Below are 20,530 nucleotides of genomic sequence, written 5' to 3' on the forward strand. Positions count from 1 at the left end.
GTCTAGTTTCAACTGAGTTGCAATTGACTGTAACAAATCTATATACATCGAATACTCTTTGAAAACAACAGCATCGATTTTGAAATTCACATAACAGTTCTCATCGTTCCAAATACCAGAGTGTCTAATCAACGATGATACAGTGGATATTTTCCAACAACTGAATTCAATGTGATTGATTAAAACCTGAAATACATTATCAAATAATATACGTTAATCATTAATCTAAAACAACTAACAATGGAGAAAATCAACACATAAAATTAAATACAAATACTGACAATCAAATATATACATACATTAAAATAAATTCATACATTTTGATAAAAAACTTATGCATACACGAATTTGAATGTATGTGTATTTGATTCAGCTCAGGAAAAGGCTCTAATACACATACACATACATATGAATAAATACACATACACATATTTGAACAAATACACATACACATACATATGAACAAATATACAGTTCATCATTGCGTCAAATATACATACACGAATAACAATGTATGTGTATTTGATTCGCAGTTCATCACTGCTTCTAATACACATACACATACATACGAACAAATATACAGTTCATCACTGCTTCAAATACACATACATGAATTTGAATGTATATGTATTTGATTCGCAGTTCATCATTGCTTCTAATACACATACATGTGAACAAATCACTGCCTAAAATACAAAAATTAGATACGAACTCACTATTCAAACAAAAATTAACAATGGAGAAAACCAACAAATAAAATGAAAAGCAAATACAAAACAACCTTCACTCACTACAGTTCGACGATTAGTACAAAAAACTACACAAATTGCAATTACGATGCAACAAATGGAATGCGATCAACAAAAGCTCAAATTCAACTGTTTGTTAAGTGTATTTGATTTTATAAATGATTTTTTCCGAATTACCTGTTGTACGATCGTAACCTTTGTTTTTGTGTTTCCTCTGTTTTGAAAGTTTTTGAAATTTAAATTTACTTTTCTAGGTTGAATAAGGAAAGAGAGAAGAAGAAACGTGTGGTTAATGGGAATCTAAATTGATGGAACAGATTGTAAAAGATTTTATTACGCCTTCCTTATTTAATCCATGATTAATGCCTAATATTCACGGATCTGTTTTTAAGATACACGTTCTATACAGCTTCTGCGTGTATTTGAAGGTCTTCAAATACACGCGAATTCACACGTATTTTGCTGTAATGTTAACTACGAGCTGTAAATTTGAAATGATAGCTACGGTTGGTAAGTTCCACCTTTAAGGTAGTTATTCCTGTAAGTTTCCCTTTTTTTTATCCGGCACATAAATCTACAGAGCAGGACTGTCATGTATTGTTCAATACAAGGAAGCTATGTCAGTCATTTAAATAACTTGTCTAAAAGAATAAAGATAGATTTTTCCAAATATAAAAGAGTGTTTTTTCCAAATCTAAGTACTCTTATCTGTATTAGCGTGCAAAATGTTTGACATTTATAACGCTGGTAATTTTTTCATACAGTTTTTACAATTTACAAGTATTCAGAGTTATATAATATTCAAAATATAACATTGATGCAACTTTTTCTATCAAACTAACTTTTCGACTGTTGTTTATTCTTCCACTGCACCAATATAATACAACAATCAAAGTAACATTTTAAATCCTGTAACAAGTCAAACACCATCGTTTCTAATGGAACAAAGAATGTCACATTTTCTCCTTTATTACAGTCATCAAACAGTGGAATTGCATATTACAACAGCAAGAGTGCATGAGTAACTCGTCAAATATTTCACAAGATGTCGATAAGCTAATAACCAACTAAAGTACCAAATGCTACCTACGATTCGCCATCCCATGCCTCTTCCTTCATGAAATCAATGTACGATTTTCCATCAAGTTTTCTTGCAAAAAATTCCTTGAAATATTTTTCTACGGGAACTCTTCGGAAAATTGGAGGATTGTTTGGTCCAATGAGGCTGTGTGTAGGTCCCAATTCGGAGTCAAGGTTGGAGCTATAGAATGTTGCAACAGAGAGCCTCTCTTTGTCTGAGTTTACAATTGCTCTGTGCTCAATGCTCCTATAAACACCATTGCTCACAATCTGCCAAATCAAATAACACATGTATACAGAATTACATAATGATATTTTCATGAATATCCTTTTTCTGAAAAAGAGCTCTTTAACTTCTTTCCAAAATTAAGATAAAATAAAGTCTCACTTCCAAGTAATAAAAAAGAGCAGCCCCACCACACTATGTGTGGGCTCGGGTTAAGGGCCATACCACACTGTCTTCAGCTAAGTCTAATATCTATGACCTCCAATTTGTTCTAAACGAGCAAGTTTTAACCTAATTAAATCAAATGAAAATGGTAAGACAGTCTTATTTCCACCTCCCTCAAAGCTTTTATTTTCTTTTTCTTTTGTTGGCAGGGAGAGATTGAAGACACTTTGAAGCATGTGTAATTTTATTAACTCGCAAAACAATGGTCTGAGTTAAGACCTTTCATGAATGTAAATGAGTTAATATATGAAGCATGATAAGTTGATAACGCGGTGAATAAACCAGAACTTAACCTATAACTTACAGAACAAAATTGCAATTCTCACTGCGTTACCACCCTTTGAGAAATCAGTTACTTAACAAGTTTGTTCTTATTTACCTCCATAATATCACCAATATTCACAATCAAAGCATTCGGGAGAGGCTTTATAGGCACCCATATGCCATCTTTTCGGACTTGGAGGCCTTCAGTTTCATTTAGCTGGAAAAGGACAGTGAGGGCATCAGCATCGGAATGAGGGCTGAAGCCAATGGTTTTGTGTGGCTCAGGGCAAGGCGGATAATAATTCATCCTCATTGACTGCACGCCATCACTGAATAGCTCTCTCATTTCCTGTTCATCCATCCTTAAAGCCTTTGCCAATTGACATAGGATGATCATTGCTAGGTTTTTTATTTGTTTACAGTATGCTTCCATGATTTCCCTGCATTTTGGGATTAAGTCATGATCATCTTGCAACTATACCACCTTAGAATCAAATTTATCATCTAAGAAGTAGAACCACAATGTTTACACACTCCACGTGACAAAAGAAGCACTAAGATTATCAGCAGATTGTGTTAGAATCGTATCTTATATCTAACCATTTTTAGTCCTTAACCATCATTAATATATTAACAGAATATGCACAAAACTAACTAAAGTATTGAATAGGATACGACATAACCATTGATGAACAAAAATAACGTGTACGTAAAGAAAGCTTATAACTTGAATGCACCTTTTTTAAGATGGTGTGTTTTCTGAAATTGTTGAGATACGGGACGTTTTATATGCTTTTCTTATACAGGTGTGTCTCTCTTTGCATCTTCCCTTCAAAGATGTAACTCCAGTAAACAATAGTTTTATCAGGCATAACTGAAACAAGACCTGGGCGTATCTTTTTCTTTCCGAAGAACATGGGTGTGTTATGTTGCAACGGGTTATAGATACTGCAGCAATACACACGACCAGAAAATGCACGTGGAAAAACATGGGTAACTATTGCAGAAGAATATGATATCTTTAAATGAATCTGATTTCTTTTGCTTTCTTTGCACATAGGTGTGAGGCCACATTTGTCTTACATGGGAAAGCCGAAAAGGTCCAAATATACCCCTGAACTGTGCTAAGTGATTCATTCATGCCTCCATTAATAGTTCGGTTCATTTATGGTTTTTGTAAGGAAACTGAAATTAAGTGACTAAGGGGGGAAGACTTATCAATCTCTAATCGTACTAATTAGCACCAGCAATTGCTACATAAGTCGTTCACAAGGATGTTTCTTAAGGTGGTTCCCCAAGAGGATACAGCAAAGGGACCTTACTCCTGGTTCAAGAATGGTCCAAGGTAAATTTATTTTGTTTAGGACCTCCGCATCATTGGAAAGATCAATATGATAGACTCCGGGGAGGGTGAACCATGGTGAGAGAGATAGTGGGGAGAGAGGCACCTGAGTTTTGAAGGCAATTTTTGAAACAAGTCCATTTGCCGGATATGAGGGGGAAGAGTAGTTATGTAAAACATATCACTCCAATCAAGTTTCTGCTCCTCTGATACAACAAATAGCTGACCAAAACCTTCATGGTTGTCTTCCTGTTGCCATAGCTTCTTCTTTTCTTCCATTGGGAGTCTGAAAAATTCAATAACCTCTCTCTTGAAGTTCTCCAGTAATGAAGGTGTCACTCCATGGTTTATAACCTAACTTCTCAAGAGAAGTGTCAGGAGAAGATGGTAAAAAAAAAAAATTTAAACTAATACTGATACAACCAATAAATGAGAAGGAAGAGAACACGAAATCTTATGCATTTCGGAGTCTATAACTGTGATATTACAGCATATTTCCTGAAAAATTGAACATAAGTCCCTTCTGAAAAAGAAAGAAAAATGGGTAAAGTTGACTCTAATAGAGCTCCAACTTGAAGTATAACGAAGCTTAACTTTTAATCATAGTTAAAAGCAGAGGGGTAAGGCTTGGACATATTCCTAAAGCAATTTCGCACGAAGTATTTTAGTATAACAAAAAGATATTGTACCGAACTGTAATGTATTAAATTGATAAGTGAATTAGACTTTCTAAAACAAGTTTGAGCTGTGTATCTGTGTGCCAAATATTTTAAAAGGCTTTAAAACTAAAGGAAATACCACATAATTTGAGACAAAAAAAGTACTGGTACTATCATTTTCACTGGTTGACAAAGGAAAGGAGTTTTAATTCATAGTATTACTTTTAGGAACTAAAAATGAAAACTACAAATCAAAATATTAACAACCCCAATAATGAATAGAAGAAGCAACGAAAAGCAAAGAACAATTGAATTATTAAACAATTCATGAAGAAAACCAAACCTGGAGGAAACCCCATTCTTGGCAAGCAGAGTGAAGCTCTTTCAGCTCAGAATCCATGGAATCCCCTGATGTCAACTTTTGAAGATCGATAACCGGTACCGTAGGCACCGCCTCTCCAGCAGATACGGCCGGAGATTCCAGTCCTGGACGGACATACCTGGCCGGAATATCAGCAAGGTGCTCTTTGGCAAGCTCTTGAACACTTGGAACCAACACAGATTTTCCAAAGTTTACCACTTCCGGGGGTGACTCCATTGGTTCAGTTAATCTCTTGTTGGGAACTTGAATATATGAGTTCAATGAAAACAAACAAACAAACCAAACCCAATAGATTCCTTAATTAATTATTTGAATTATATAGTACATGCATATATATTTTTATTTTTTTTCAAGCATATATATTTTTATTTTTTTTCAAGTGGAAGCACCGAACCTCCAACGGGAATCTCTAGGTAAATATTTTTACTGGTTTGAAAGAATAATTAAGCAGGATTCTAAATAATTGAAATGAAAACAGGCCGGTACTATCCTAATTACATGGCAAAACAAACTATGGTCTGAGCAAGGATCAATATAAGAAACACAAGATCGCCACGCAAAATTGTACTAAAGCAAATTACTATGAAGCTCTTAAAAGACCCGAAATTTAGCATTCCATATATACTTCTGCGCAACATGAAACTGCAACTCTATGATCTAATTGACTCTCTAGAATGATGAGAAATGTGATGGAAGATATGAAAAGGAATTCCAATGATTTTCCAGGGAATTCTCCACTGCTTCGCTGCCATCTTCACAGTTAGGGGATTCGAATTTCATATGTACCTACAACTTTCAAAATCCATTTGCAGCAAACTATTCCAAACCATGAAACACTACAGCCTCTATCCGTGTTGATTCGTCGTGTTCACATTTGGAGTCCGTATGGTACAGTTCTAAATGATGCTTTTGGATCTTCTCAGGTACGCGTAAGACTTTTCTCATCTGTCGTTCTGTACTGGTATTATCGATAAATTTTTTACCCAATTTCAGGTTTGCTGCATCTCCCATATGAATTTTCACACAAGGGGTGGTGGAATCACAATACAAGGATTATAACACATGGACAGAAACTCAATGCATTGTTGTGCAGAATATTTGGTTGACTGCACTATTAAAATTGAGATACCGAACCAAAACCGTACTGAACAGACCAATGAACACCCTACTACTTGGTATATCACAACCTCTTGAGCATTTCAGATATATGCAGTTAGATATCAGGTTTACATTATCGCACTACGAACCTAGAGAAAAAGGGTGGGATAGAAATTGATGCATTTATACAAGGAGTAGCCTACTATAAACAAGAGGGGCAAGAAACAAGAAACGGTACAAAAACGGGCGAGGCTCCGCCCCTTATTACAAGATCTCCCCATCTTCCCAATCCCCGTCCACTATTGCATCTTCATCATCATCTAAGTAATCCTCTTTGATGCATAAGCCAAGCCTTTCCAGAGGGTTGTCCCCCAATATGATAGTGAATCCATCTCCATTACCAGTGAAATTCTCAGCTTCTGAGCGGCATTTACATAGTTTCTCTAGATCTCTTAGTATCTTCAGATTATCTTCAAATTCAACGGTCCTTTCCATCTGTTCAGGAAGGGAAAAAAAAATTCAGTGAGTGATAGGGGGAATTCAGTTATTAAAAACAGGGATATGTTCTCTTCATTTGTTATTTCTCCATCTTCGCTTCTTGCTTGGTTTTTATTCTTTTCTGGCAAGGGGTGTTGCAGTTGGGGAGGGAGGTATGTGTAAGCGGGGGTAAAGCAAGGAGAGGTGGGGGGTGAGAGTTTCAACAATAACCACAAACCTTTTGTAGAGCAATCCGGGCAGCTTCCCGTTGTCTCTCCCGCTGCATCTTTAAATCAGCCTCCGCCTTCCTTCGAGAGGCAACTTCAGCAGCTTTAAGTTCTGCCTCAATGCGGGCTTTCTCTGCACACACCCAAGGTTCTGTCAGAGAAACAGCACCACATCCAATAAAGGAAATAATGTACGACTACTTGAAATGCAACCACTTAATTACAGATACGTGCTGCTAATTATCTCTGAACTATGAGATTTTATCGCCTCATAAGACGACAGCAAAAGAGTGATATAATTGAAAAGAGGCTGTGGACTACTTCAGCCTCGCAACACGTAGATTCATTCCAAGGCAGGTGTGTGCATTATTCCCCACAAAATGTTGGTTCTTTTATTTATTTGCTGTTATATCGAGCATCAAGATTTTTCAATTGTTTAATATGCTTGCAATTTTTGCGAGTGCTATTGTTTCCTATTAGTCATTTTGCGAGTTTTTGAATAAATATTAATTTAAGACTACTTTTGTTTTATGAGTTTGCACTCTTTCCTCAGAAAGTTTTTGTTTAAAAAAAACTACATTTTCTTGTTCATGAAATTCTCTCTTTCTGCGAAATTAAATCTAAATAAATTCATGATCTAGATTAGTTTGTAGTTACTAATGTCCATTATATACACAGTTTGTAAATATACACTATCTCACTAAATCTCATAGCTAATTAAGAGGGAAAGCGGAACAACTTTAAAAACCGGAAAACCAAACCGAAATGGAAAACCGAACCAACCAGAACTTAGTTTAGTTTGAATTGGATTTTATTGTTTTTCACACTGAAAACTGAAAAATCAAATCCACAAAACAAGACCAAACCCAAAAAAAAGGAATCCAAGGACTTGTTTTTGGCTCAAATAGTTTGAATCTTTTGTAAATTCAGCTATATAGCATCTTTTTTATCCAGGCACTCTCCAAAGAATATTAACATCACATTAAGAGCTTTCTAGAATCCGTGGCAGGACCAAAAAGGGTGACAGTGCATAAAGCATAAGTTTTTGCCTTTTATATAATTTTGTTTTGTTTTATAAGTATCCTAGCATTCTTCTATTTTATCTGCATCAATATTGATAACTAGCCAGATAGAGATCCTCTACATATGTCAAGTGTGTTCAATTACTTGAGTTTATTATCCACATTCCATTTAAGCTACTACCGTAAGAAGAAACCAATCAATCAATCACAACATAAACCATCAAACCTTCAAGCTGCTGCTTTTCCAGTTGCGCTCTTTCCTGCTGCATTCTATGCAAATCAGCCTTATCCCTCTGATTCAGCAAACAAAAAAGTTGTGACAAACCAAACCAAATTTAAATAATGTATGCCATAAGTTCTCTAAGAGGAAAGGGAAGGCATTACATCAACTGGAAGCGATTTCTGTTTTGCTTTGATAATGGTGTCAGCAAATCGGCTCTTCAGCATTGCAGCACGTAGCGCTTTGGTCGGGGAAAGATCAGCGTTCATAAGAGGATCCCACCCTATTTCCAGAAAACAGTAATCGCAGATTAGAATTAAGTTCATTTGCCTTCTTGGGTACCAAAAAAAATGAAATGATATAAAGAGTGCTAGACACACAATCACCTTCACAATATGTAACAGTGGAATCACATGTTGATCTACTTGGACTGGAACATGAATTTTCTTCACAAAGGATACCTCGACCACCTTCATATTATCGAAAGCAGCTCGTCAATAAAGAACATTAAAGATTTTTTTTATGCGTGCTATTGAACAAATATAAGAAAGGTTTGCAATCACCATGAGAGTTCAAATCATTTCTAACTGATGCCGAGGAGTTTGTCACCTCTCTATCCTGAAAATGCATAGAAGGGGTCAGTTGCAAAGAAAGGAATGAGTAACGCCTTAAATCTATTCAAAGATGTTCTAAACATCAAGACACCCACCCTTCTAGCAACACCCAAATGATCTTTCTCTGGCTTTCTTTCTGTTGGAATATCTGAATTGCGAACAGAAGTACAACTTGTTTATTAGCAATTGAAGGTTCAGAGCTCCAAAGAAGCTGAAGAAAAAAGAGGGGCAGAACAAACTTACTCCTAGGAAGAGCATGAGTATCAACACCCTGAAGGTGGCAAGCAACAATGTTTGCTTGTTGCTTGGTATTGACAGAGCAAATAGAACTTGTGCTACTATCTGTGCCCAAAAAGACACATCTCCAATCAGCTTATGGAAAGGATCCATGAAAGCAGAAATTTTATACCCGCCCTTTTCGTACCTTTAGGGACAGTCTCCATGGATGACAGATGCCCACCACTTTGTTTCACGCTAGCGGGCTCTGCCTGTACAAAAGAGCATCAATTAGATAACAAGTAAAAGTTCCAGAAGAAAAAAATGATAAAACTTCAAATTTCCTTCGCAGTAAACAGCTATTGTACCACTTGAGGTCCAATATATGACTAATTACCTTTTCTGTAGCTAAATTGGAATATGCTTTAACCACCCTCTTTAACTCCAATAGTGTGTCGTCATCATACTTATCTAGGTCCAAGTTAACCTTCTCTTCTTTTAGACCCGCCAACCCAAACTTTTGAAGAGCATTCTGCATTTTCTTAATAACATTTCCCCTAAGTAAATCAACAAGTTCTTTCTTCAGCTTTTGCTTCTCCTCCAAAGGCATTGATCTCTTGTTCAGACCATTAGCATGTGGTGTAGATTTCTTGAAGAAAGTCTCCCTTGTATTCTTAGTGTCATTTTCTATACCACTTGAAACACACTCCTCACTGAATTTTTTGCTCTCAGATTTCCACTTCCCTTCTAGCAACTTCCATCTCTGATTAAAAGCATTATCCAATCTCTTAGCCATGAGGTGAAAATCATTGCTAGGAGGATTATACTTCATTGCATTTGCGAACGTCAACCTCACATCAGCAGCAAATTCATCAACATCGAAGTAAAGATTGCCATCCAATTTAGCTTTGACTGTTCCCAAATCCATTGGTTTTCTAATTATAGTGAAGTAGTCAGGAATGTTATACAGGACGGGATCCACTGGTACAAGGAAGGGCCATCCACTAGGATGAGCCATCAAGGTTTTCAGAACGTTACTGCATTGTTGCTTTATACTCCGATCCATTTTCCGCCTTTTCTCTCTTTCATTGTCCATCACCAACTGAGGTGCACGTTTCTTAGAGTCAGACGGCATAGGTAGTTTCACCTTTATACCCATCTCAGAACCTCCGCCAGATTCAGCCCGCACTCCCTTGGAAGAAATTTTTATTTTCAGCTTCTTCGTCACTATACTATCACCAATGTTCATGGTGGGCAACTCCAGGAGCTGAAGAGAACTGTTCACCTTCGGAGATTGAGCATTAACCATTGAACATACAGACCCTGGAAAATATAGAATAACAAAAAGGAGTTAAAAGGGAAACCAGACAGCACTTTTGATACAAATAGAAAGCAAACTTAAAAGACGAAACATTTACCCAGGCCAAAGATATGGTTAAAAAGAACATGACAATAACCTCCTAATCAGATATCAAGACTAAATTTACCTCTTGCAAGTCATCAAAATCCCATCCCTCTCATATCCCACAAGAGTAAAGAGAAAGACAATAAAGCAAAGTAATTGATACTCAGGGACTTGAAACCTTTTTTGTTTTCTTTTTAAATATAAAGAACAGGGACTTGAAACTAGCATACGCTCTTAATTAATGTACTATACTTCCATGTTTCATTGTTAGTGTTCTTCAACATGGATTTGCTTAAAAGGGAGCAAATTCAGATGATTCCAATCAGATGAGGTGAATTTCAACCAATAAATTGAGCACCAAGTTCCATTAATTGAAGGATCAACAAGAGCTCCGTCAAACCCCCCCACACCTTAAAAAAAAAAAAAAAAAAAATAACGCCATAATTTCTTTTCCCCCAAATCACACAGACAGAACCAAAAGCGTTGAATCAAAACAATCAATTCCCCAATATGACCTAAAAAGAAAACCCCATGATTTGATTTTCCCTGAAACCCACATACAAAATTCAGCCTAAGAAACAAGTTCCCCAAAACACAGAGCGTGATCAAACCTTTCTCCTACAGCACAGAGAGAAGGAAAAACCGATGTTTTTCAACAAAAACAGAAAAAATAAACAAGACCCACAATTTATTCAGCCATAAATTGCACAAAAAACAAACTTGACATTGAATTACATTGAAATTCAACTCAAAGCCCCCTAAAGCCGAGTCGCTCTTCTTCAGAGAAGAAAGGGCTCTGAGAGCAAATCTAAACAATCAATTCCCAAATATGAATCCCCGTGATTTTAATTTTCCCTGAACCACATACAAAATTCAACCTAAAAACTAAGTTCCCCCAAACCAGAAAGACCATGATCAACATTCTCTCCTACAACACACATAGAGAAGCAAAAACCGACGATTTTTCAACAAAAACAGGAAAAATAAACATGACCCATAATTATTCAGTCATAAATTGCACCCAAAAAAAAAAAAACTTGACACTGAATTACCCGACAAAGAAAACCCCGTGATTTAATTTTCTTGAACCACGCATACAAAATTCAACCTAAAAAATAAGTTCCCTAACACACAAAGACCGTGATCAAACTTTTCTCCTACAGCACAGAGAAGCAAAAAACGATGATTTTCAACAAAAACAGATAAACAAAAGAGACCCACAATTCATTAAGCCATAAATTGCAAAAAAGTTTAAAAAAAATTTTAAAAAAAAAAAAAAAAAAGACTTGACACTGAATTAGCTGACAAAGAAAACCCCATGATTTAATCTTCCCTGAACCACAAGTTGCCCAAATCACAAAGACCGTGATCAAACTTGTCTCCTACACCGCATAGAAGGATGATTTTCAACAAAAACAGGAAAAATAAACAAGACCCACAATTTATTCAGCTATAACTAGTACAAGAAAAAACAAATTACACACAGAATTAACTGAATTTCAACTCAAACAGAAAGAAGGATGATTTTCAACAAAAAAATAACGAAGACCCAGAATTTATTCAGAGAAAGAAGCAAAATTTGACACCTGAAATTCAACTCTAAAGGCGAGTGAAAAAGGGCTCAGAGAGCCCTCTCTTTAATGAAACAACTGCTGCTAAGAGTAGACCACCACCTGCAAAGAGCGAAGCGACTATCACTGAGGTTTTTAGGGTTTTTATTATTGATTCATTCATCATTGCCTCTCTCTCTAGTGTATGTATATATGTGCCGCCTTTCTTAATATATAAAGACCCTTTTAACCCTTTGAAGAAATTCGTAAATATATATCACCTACTCCTCCTTCCTTTTTCTTTTTCCTTCTTTCTTTTGTGTTTTGCTTGAGCCCCAAGTATCGGTTCAATACTATTTTTTTTCGCACAGATCATAAATAAATTTTTTATAAGTTTAACCGAGATTAACAAGTTAAAGTTTATAAAGATGTCAAAAACAATTTTATAAATTAATGAATTCACAATTATAAGTATTTTCGTTAAAATTAAACTCAGATGCGCTGAGTTTTTTTTACTTTTATGATCTTTTACGTGACAAAACAAAAGGAATAAGTTAAATTTGTCCAAGTCCATATAAGCAGAATATCATTCCAACCAGTATGGGACTCTAACCCTCTCTAACATAGGAAAATACATAAATTATCTCCTAGACTTATTTCGAAATCACGTACACATCTTCTACCCCTCTTCTAAGTATTTGTTGGTAAAAACATACTCGGACCTGGTGTTTAGTAATGTTTTTTACCATGGCTAAGTACTAAATTAGGCGAAAATATATATAAATTAATTAACCATAGTTAGGTGAAGAGCAGGCCGAGGATATGTGATACTATTATTGATTTAGTGTAAATATCGGGTATGGATAAGTTTTTACCGTGTTTGGTAAACTAAGAAACTTGGTATTGAAGTGTTAGCTCATAGTTATGGGATACTATAGTTATAATTGATCCATCTTTCAAAGTTTCTCTTACAATGGGAATTAAAGAAGGGGTTAAGCTTGGGTTGATCGCCTGACCAAAGTTGATCCTTTTTTTTCCCCAGAAGAATTTTCTATTACATTGAACTTTTGAAGGAAAGAACAGTGAGAATCACCCACTTATCCAACAACTACCCTAAGATTTTAAGCCTTGATAATAGTTTCTATTGGTCCTGTGATTATTTAGAAGGGAAAAGGGTCAAATTTCTTACCTCTAAGTATGATTTATAGTTTAAATTTGCCCTCCGTCAAAGTTTGGGATCAAATTTGCCCCTACCCATATCCCCATCCCATAAATATTCTTTCAACCCTAGTTCATTTTTTTTCCAGAAAGAGAGGGAAATCACGTTGGTTATGTTTAGTGTCTTTGTTTTGGTGCATAGCCTCTCATTTATGCTTCTTGTTTATAGCACAATATGAAGTTGAGGTATATGTTTATAGCACAATATGAAGTTGAGGTATATGCAGTCAAAGATAAAGTTAGTCAACTTGCTAGAACTGAACCAAAGTTGCTGGCTTTGTAATGCCTTCGTTCCTAGTCTCTGCTTGCAGCTCTTGACAAAAAAATTTAACATTGTGAGGAGAAGAATTCTTGGAATATTGATTTTCATTGAAGAACACTACCTGAGGACTTCAGGTTGAAATATAACCATGTCAATTTTGGATTTCGCTGCTACTAATTTATAGTTCTGTAAAGAAGTAGGATTGAAAGAATATTTATGAGATGGGGATACGAGTCGGGTTATGGTTTATTGGGTTGGGTATGAGTTGCCTACATGGATCTGATGTGGATCCAACGTGGCTATTTTTTTTGCTGTGATGTGGACTTCCATCCATAAAAGGGCAAATACATCAAGTATCCTAACGGGGAGGACAAATTTGATCCCAATCTTTGACGCAGGGCAAATTTAAACTATAAAACATACTTGGAGGATAAATTTGACCCTTTGCCCTACTTAGATCTTTTTTCTAACGTCAACTCCATTTCTTTTGGTGAATTCTTTAAGATAGCGAGTTGTTGTCTCTCTCTCTCTCGCTCACTCTCTATCTTTTGTTTAATGCTTGCTTGAAACTTTTCATTAAACAATAAGGATGGAAACCCAAAGAGTAAACGAATACTTGCTGAGAGTTAACTCAGCACTTGAACCTTTCATTAAACAATAGATGCTCAATGTGAACTTGAGCACAGAACAGATGATAAATAACTGTAATTTCCCACAAATGACATTATACTGCTATACCACCCTTCACCACTCAACACATCTTACCAAATTCTTCCCTCAAAGAGAAAAGTAACAAAAATTTCTCACCTTCCCACATTCTCGCACAAGGAAAAAGAATTAAAAAAAAAAAAAGAGAGAGAGAGAGAGAGTTTTGTGCCACTTCTTAATGAATCTTCCAGCCATAGTTTCTGTATTTCATGCATAAGACTCCAAAAGAGGTGCTCTTGGCTCCTCTCCGGAATTGCTATATCTATAGTACAGGACCAGTTGTATGACACCAAGAACTCCTCCTATCCCATTCGGTACCTGATCACATTCAGAAGAACACACGTTCATTCAGAAAGCAAAACATAAAAACATACATCAACAACAATCACCATATATCAATACAAAACCAAAACACCGTGGTGGGATTGGTGCAATCTTTCGAGGGACATTTCTTGCTTTCTGGTGTTCTTCATTTTCTGGAGAGTAGGTGAAGAGGTGTGAATCACATAGGTCCGCTCTGACCTGAGCCTCGGCTCCCTTCCCCGAATGTGTAAAAGTAATGTATAAATAGCAATGGCAGCAACTATCTATGCACCAGCACATCGGCCAATGCAGTAGGAAGTAAAAGCAGTTATGCAGAAAGCCAAACATTGGGCATTTTCTAGATGGTTTAAAACATTAATTTAGCCACTTTCCAGTTCTCCTGTTTTTTAAAAAATGATTAAAAGGCAACTAGAATAATGTTCCATCTTTCATAAATAGGTGGTGTGGGAAAACTTTGAAAGTTCATATTCCTCTGATTTATCTCCAGAAACAATGAGAATAATTTCGAACATAATAAAATTTCAACAATGTTGTCTATGACTCAGAGCTATGTTACAAATTAGTTGACTTAAATAGGACATCAAGGAAGTAAAAGAGATGGAAATCAGCCTGAAGAATGGAAAATTTACTCACAGATATGAAGGGATCATTCTTGAACATTCCGTAGGCAAAGAAAGAAAGGCTCATGAGAAAAGTTGCAAGGGATAGATAAAATGGCATGTACTCCACGCTCTTTGTTTTGATCACCAAATTCTGAAAAAAAAAAAAAAAAATTGTTTCGTAAACCAATTAGTCTGAGGATTGGCGTCTTTATCATCTTAGTTGACAGTACTTTGTTTGAGAAAACTTACAATAATGAATAGTGGAGAAGCAAACATGGAAATGAGAGAAAAGACGGATAAATATCCAACAAAAGTCTGCCGACTAGGAGGCTCAAATAGATATAGGCTGATGGCAACTATAGCAGCAAATACAGCAAAAACGCCAAGCACCAATCCTAACATTTTCAACTGCATTGAACATGTAATGATATAAGCAATAGATCAGTTTGCATCAGAAACTTTAGCAAAATTTGGTATGTAAGAACCAAGAATTACCTTCTTGGACCCCTCTGCATGAACGATGAAGATGGTGATATATACTAGCTGGAACACTGCTCCAATTGAATTGACAGTGAAAACCAATATAATGCCAGGAGATACAATAGGCGTCCCATACCAGAGGCATATTAAGCAATTCAAGAGCGCATAGATATAAGGTAATCCAGAAAACTGTTCTGTAGACTTGCTTCTAATGATTCTTCTGAATGTTGGTCTGCAAAAAGGAGGGAATACCATTGTAAAAAAAAAAAATGGAGGAAATACCATCAACTTCAATGCAATTTATGTGTCACTTACAATTCATTGTCACTGTTCAAAGATTTAGGGTACTTACATCGGTGACACAAACAAGACGAACGCAAAGAGGTTCCCTGCATTACACATAAACCAAATATTTGGTCAGAAAGTATTAAAAAAAAAAAAAATCTAACTTAGCTCATGTTTTGGTTGTTAGATTGAATAAAACCTTCATTCTTGGAAGGATTTAGTCAGTCGGATAGAAAGGAAACGAATGAAAAGGACAAGAGAGGAAATGATAAGTATGAACATAGAAGGAGAAGTATAATACTACCCACCACCCTAATTGGATAGGAATCAAATAGCTGTGCATTTTGAAAGCAAGAACAAAGTAAACTTATATATTCTTCTTTCCATTCCTTTCTGTTCAGTTGTCTATGCAATTAAAAGATCACTAATTCTCTTCTTTCTTATCTTACATTCCAATTTCTTCTGACCAATCAAACCATGAGGATGACTTCAAAATATAAAAAGTAGAAGATTAACATTTTGTTACCTTGACTGTGCCACTGTTTGGAACTTTAGATCTTAGAAGTCAAGCTTTCTAAAACTAAAGCTTTAAGGAAGGATCAGTCTGACTTTTAGACACTATTGGATCTTCATCAATATGATGCCACTCCAATTTAGTTATTGCCCTAAATGCTATAACATGACAAATGCACTTAATCAATCTTTGAATCTAATTATTAAGATGAACAAACCACACCCTAGCTCATTCAATTTTTGGGTTTTCGACAGCAGGTCTGAATAATACTCTTAGATTTTTAGCATTTATTATCTTTAAAGTCCATATCAAGAGGTCAACAGCTACCACATCCAGAAAAAATTGATACAACATCCCTTTCCCCTCAAAAAAGAAGGAAATAAAGAAAAGGAACCAACTTTCTAAACAAACAATCCTCATTAAGCACAAAAGTCAATTGGGGTTTTAACAGATATTCTTCAACTATGTGCCAAAACTTGTCAAGTTAGAAGAAAAAGATGGAACTTTTACTAGGGAATAATGCAAAAAATTAAAGAAATCAACCAAAAAGAAAGAAGAAGAATAAAGTTCAAGATTCTGTAGAGCTTTAGTAAATGAGATCCAATTATTGCTGACCACCAAAGTTTCTTCTCTTTAAAAAAACTGAACAACACCATATCAGAAACAGACACAATTGATAAAAGTAAATGGTTGAATTGGGGTGGAGAAAGAAGAGTACCTGCAATCCCAGCTGCAAAACTGCAGATTGAGTAAATTGAATACAATTCACCTAATGCTGACATCCTCTCTTTGTTCAAATAAACTTAGAGAAAACAGAATTTTACATATAACACAAGAATATCTCAATTCTTGTTCCTCTTCCCAGTTTTCAGAAATAAATATGCTAAGACAACATTTTAAAGGTGCTAGTGGTTATGTATGTAATGACAATTTTGCATAAATACATCAAGATATTGTTGTTTTCCATTGGTGGGGCCAGCTGGAGAACACCTTTCCATGTATGATTATCGACAGCACTTATCTGAATTGATGATTGAATTAACCCCTAATACGCATATGCCTAAATTGCTTACGGGTCAATTCCTACCTTAATGACGTTATTAGTCAATTTTCCCCTTCCAAGAAAAGGAGGAGGAAAAGAACTACGTTTGACAAATCAAAGTCAGTGGTTATCATTAGAGTATTCATGGTTTGAGGTCGAAAATGTCAATTTTAAAATATTTATTCTAATATTATCTGTATTTATTTCACATATAGACATAATTTTGATCAAGAAACAATAAGTTATGTCATATCCGCGGCTTTTATATTGAACTTGCCATTGAATTGAACCTTGTTCCTCTTACTCTTTGGAGGCTAAACTAATTGATCAATCATTAAGAAAAGAATTGAAATGAGAAAATTATTTCACAAGTTGCACTTTTAAATAACATTCAACATTGGTACATTACTCACATAAATTCCTTTTTTTACTCCCATTCTTTGAGAAAGATGATAATGGAACAGATCTTGGTAAGTTTTTTTCTTTGAATTTTAGAGGTCCTAAGTCGTTTTGGGACACTTAATTCCATATTTATTCAAAAAATAAGGTTAAAGTATAAAAAGGCAAGCTTTGGTCGGATAATTACATCATCGAGATTGAGATTGAATTTGTCATTCCTTTTGTAAAATAAAACAATGTTAACTTGAAAAGTCCATTATAAATTTAAAAAATCCTTAAACTAATAAGTTGCAGATTTTCTGAACTAATAAATAAGGTTAAAGGTGCAAATATATCTCTTAATTTTGAGATTTAGAGCAAATATACCCTTCGATCAAAAAGTGGTGCATATATATACCCTGCCATTACACTTACACAAATGGTGCAAATATACCTTTTTCACTGAGAGAATTTTTTTTAAAAAAACATTTAGCTTATTTTTTTAATAAGAAAATGTCACGTGATTTCAAAAAAAAATAAGTCTATCCATTTTTTTTTTTACAGCCACGAGGAAACTTTTTTTTCATAGTGGGTTGTCTGGTTGGTTTTGAAAAAATATCTCCTTGGTTTTAAAAAATAAGTCTATCCATTTTTTTAAACCCGATTCACTTGAAAAAAAAATTACCGCGTGATTTTAAAAAGATAAGTCTACTAAAAAATGGGTAAACTTAATTAAAAAAAAAACTACGTGGCATTTTTTTAATTATACAACAAGCTAAATGATTATTATTTTTAAATGTTGTCAGCGAAAAGGTTATATTTGCACTATTTATGTAACAACAAGGATATATATGTATCTTTTTTTAACGAAAGTATATACGCTCTAAGTCATAAAATTGAAGGATATAGTTGCACCTTTTCCCCATAAATAATTTTGGAAAAAAGACCACCGAAGAATGTTCAAGATGATGCCAATTTTTGCTGATATTTTCCACACAAGTAAAATTGAGCGTGTGGCGGTGCACCCGTTATTGCAATTCACTCATATACTGACATTTTTATTGAATACTAGTAGTAGTACCAATTAGGTGTGGCCTGTCTCTGTCTACAACTTCAAATTGGCCACATGAATCATGTAGCGAAAAAGAAAAAACATGGATGGGTCCTGTTTTAATATAGTACACATATTTAGATCATGACCACATAGCTTCCTGATCCAATATGAACAACTCCCTAAAATCGGGAAAAAAGTTTAAATAATTATGAGGACGAGGTATTTCACACTATCATATTAAGTAAAAATTAGAAGCTCTTCATAGCAAATCTAGTATATAAAGTAAATTTAAAAAATATAGTAATATGCCATAATCGGTTTTATTGCACAAAATTGTAATAAATATTTACAGCTTCATAAAAATATTATCAATTCTATTATTTAGTACAATTTATTCAAGGGTTCAACCTTAGTTTAAAAGATTTTTGTGGTGAAATATCATTGACGTTTATAAATTATTAAATTATAAAGATATAAAGCCCAAAAACTGTAAGTTGAAATATCATAAAACAAAAATGTAAAATATATAACCAATGTGGTAAAAAGCTAAAGTAATTAGTCACTCCACAAAACTTAGATCACAAAGTCTGGAATTGTACTTTTTTAATTTTTGGTCAAAGAAGGTTTTGTTTATTGATACTAAACATTCATTACATTACATTAGTTAGATAGACAATACTCCGATTCCCAAGTTTAGCTAAATTATTACATGCATAAGAAGAGTTTTTTTAGTAGTATAACGCTCTTCTTTATCTAATTGCATTCTCGTAGAAGCCTTAGAATATTCAATTACCATGATAAGTAGACCACGTGGTAGCTAGCCACACTTGCTTGATTTAATTAATATGGAAAATGTGCTTTGTTGGCCTTCCCAACTGCTATAAATCTTATTTGTTGTTATTACCCTGTCAGCATGTTCCCATTAGTAATTTTATATACTGCTACTATTTGTTTTGCAGATTTTTCTACTACAATAAGAATTTAAGAAACATATGGATATGATTCACGCATGCCAGCTAGGCAGATAAGAATATGATCACATAAAACTTTAATTTTTTATGGACTAATCTTTACAAGCCACCTAAGTGCATTGCTGTCAAATCTTTCTGAGTGAGAACACAAAATTCTTGGAGTGGTTTTATAAGGGAAAAAAATTAAGCAAAAAAAAAAAAAAAAGAACATTATGGATGTATGAGAGAGAATATGGTGGAATGAGAAGAGAAGTAAGAAAATAGCGGCAATAACATTATAGTAACTGATAACACCAAGGCACAGTGACTAATTTTTATTCTTTCTTTTGGTTCAAAAGATAATATATTAATATAAATTACTTACTATCACACAATTTATAGTTTTTCAGTAACAATATAGTTGATACAATATATTTTTTTTTATCCAAGGTTTTTATTTTACTAAGGGGTGTTGAGTTTCCACAATCACTTGAGATCAAGCTCTTTGATGGCTTAATTACACATACGGCCATCAAATATATAGAACTATAGAAAAATCGTTATATTAATTTTCTAAAGAAATAAATCATCACGTTTAATTAATTTTCATAAAAAGTCATTTTAGCCTTTCACCCAATAATAATAGTCTAAGAACTAAGAGCAGTTGAACTCCTGTCTCAGAAAATAGACTTGAAGGTGGAGAAATGTCTTTTCTAGGCCTATAGCCATTCGCCTACCTATAACCCGATCCAACGCAACTTTTTAACTTTTATAAATGGACAGTCAAAAAGCTCTCACCCATCAATAAAAGGGCAATTTGCACGATTTTCCTTATTCGGGGGTGGTTTTTAATTTTTATCTTTTACCTAAAATAATTTGAGGTTTTGAGTGTGAATTCGGCTCAGTTAAAAAAAAAAATCAGACAGAATTTAATAGTAAAATTAGGCCTATTCAAGC

The 20,530-nt window shown here is 34.6% G+C and overlaps 3 protein-coding genes across 4 annotated transcripts; all 3 read right to left on the minus strand.

Moving 5' to 3' along the window:
* Nucleotides 1–1,296: 1,296 nt before the first annotated feature.
* LOC132043177 (protein SRG1-like) lies at nt 1,297–5,270 on the minus strand. Of its 2 annotated transcripts, XM_059433668.1 has the most exons (5): nt 4,889–5,270; nt 3,993–4,240; nt 2,660–2,984; nt 1,836–2,099; nt 1,297–1,336 (listed from the first exon to the last, which is right to left on the minus strand). In XM_059433668.1, exons 1-4 carry the CDS (start codon nt 5,141–5,143, stop codon nt 1,836–1,838), a joined length of 1,092 nt encoding a protein of 363 aa, XP_059289651.1. In that variant the 5' UTR covers nt 5,144–5,270; the 3' UTR covers nt 1,297–1,336. The 2 variants fall into 2 exon arrangements, with proteins under 2 accessions (XP_059289651.1, XP_059289644.1); XM_059433661.1 differs by lacking the exon at nt 1,297–1,336 and having other exon boundaries at nt 1,660–2,099.
* An 802-nt stretch (nt 5,271–6,072) lies between these two features.
* Nucleotides 6,073–11,965, minus strand: LOC132043256 (transcription factor GTE12-like). Its single transcript, XM_059433765.1, has 11 exons — nt 11,793–11,965; nt 9,199–10,124; nt 9,010–9,073; nt 8,829–8,927; nt 8,681–8,733; nt 8,535–8,589; nt 8,358–8,441; nt 8,136–8,254; nt 7,978–8,044; nt 6,741–6,862; nt 6,073–6,520 (listed from the first exon to the last, which is right to left on the minus strand). The coding sequence occupies exons 2-11, from the start codon at nt 10,108–10,110 to the stop codon at nt 6,290–6,292; spliced, it is 1,806 nt and encodes a 601-aa protein (XP_059289748.1). The 5' UTR covers nt 10,111–10,124; nt 11,793–11,965; the 3' UTR covers nt 6,073–6,289.
* Nucleotides 11,966–13,841: 1,876 nt separating this feature from the next.
* LOC132043265 (bidirectional sugar transporter SWEET2a-like) lies at nt 13,842–17,064 on the minus strand. Its single transcript, XM_059433775.1, has 6 exons — nt 16,868–17,064; nt 15,703–15,739; nt 15,366–15,582; nt 15,120–15,278; nt 14,902–15,021; nt 13,842–14,262 (listed from the first exon to the last, which is right to left on the minus strand). Exons 1-6 carry the CDS (start codon nt 16,929–16,931, stop codon nt 14,152–14,154), a joined length of 708 nt encoding a protein of 235 aa, XP_059289758.1. The 5' UTR covers nt 16,932–17,064; the 3' UTR covers nt 13,842–14,151.
* Nucleotides 17,065–20,530: the final 3,466 nt, after the last annotated feature.

This window comes from Lycium ferocissimum, chromosome 2 (genome assembly GCF_029784015.1).
Source record: "Lycium ferocissimum isolate CSIRO_LF1 chromosome 2, AGI_CSIRO_Lferr_CH_V1, whole genome shotgun sequence".
Taxonomy (NCBI): domain Eukaryota; kingdom Viridiplantae; phylum Streptophyta; class Magnoliopsida; order Solanales; family Solanaceae; genus Lycium; species Lycium ferocissimum.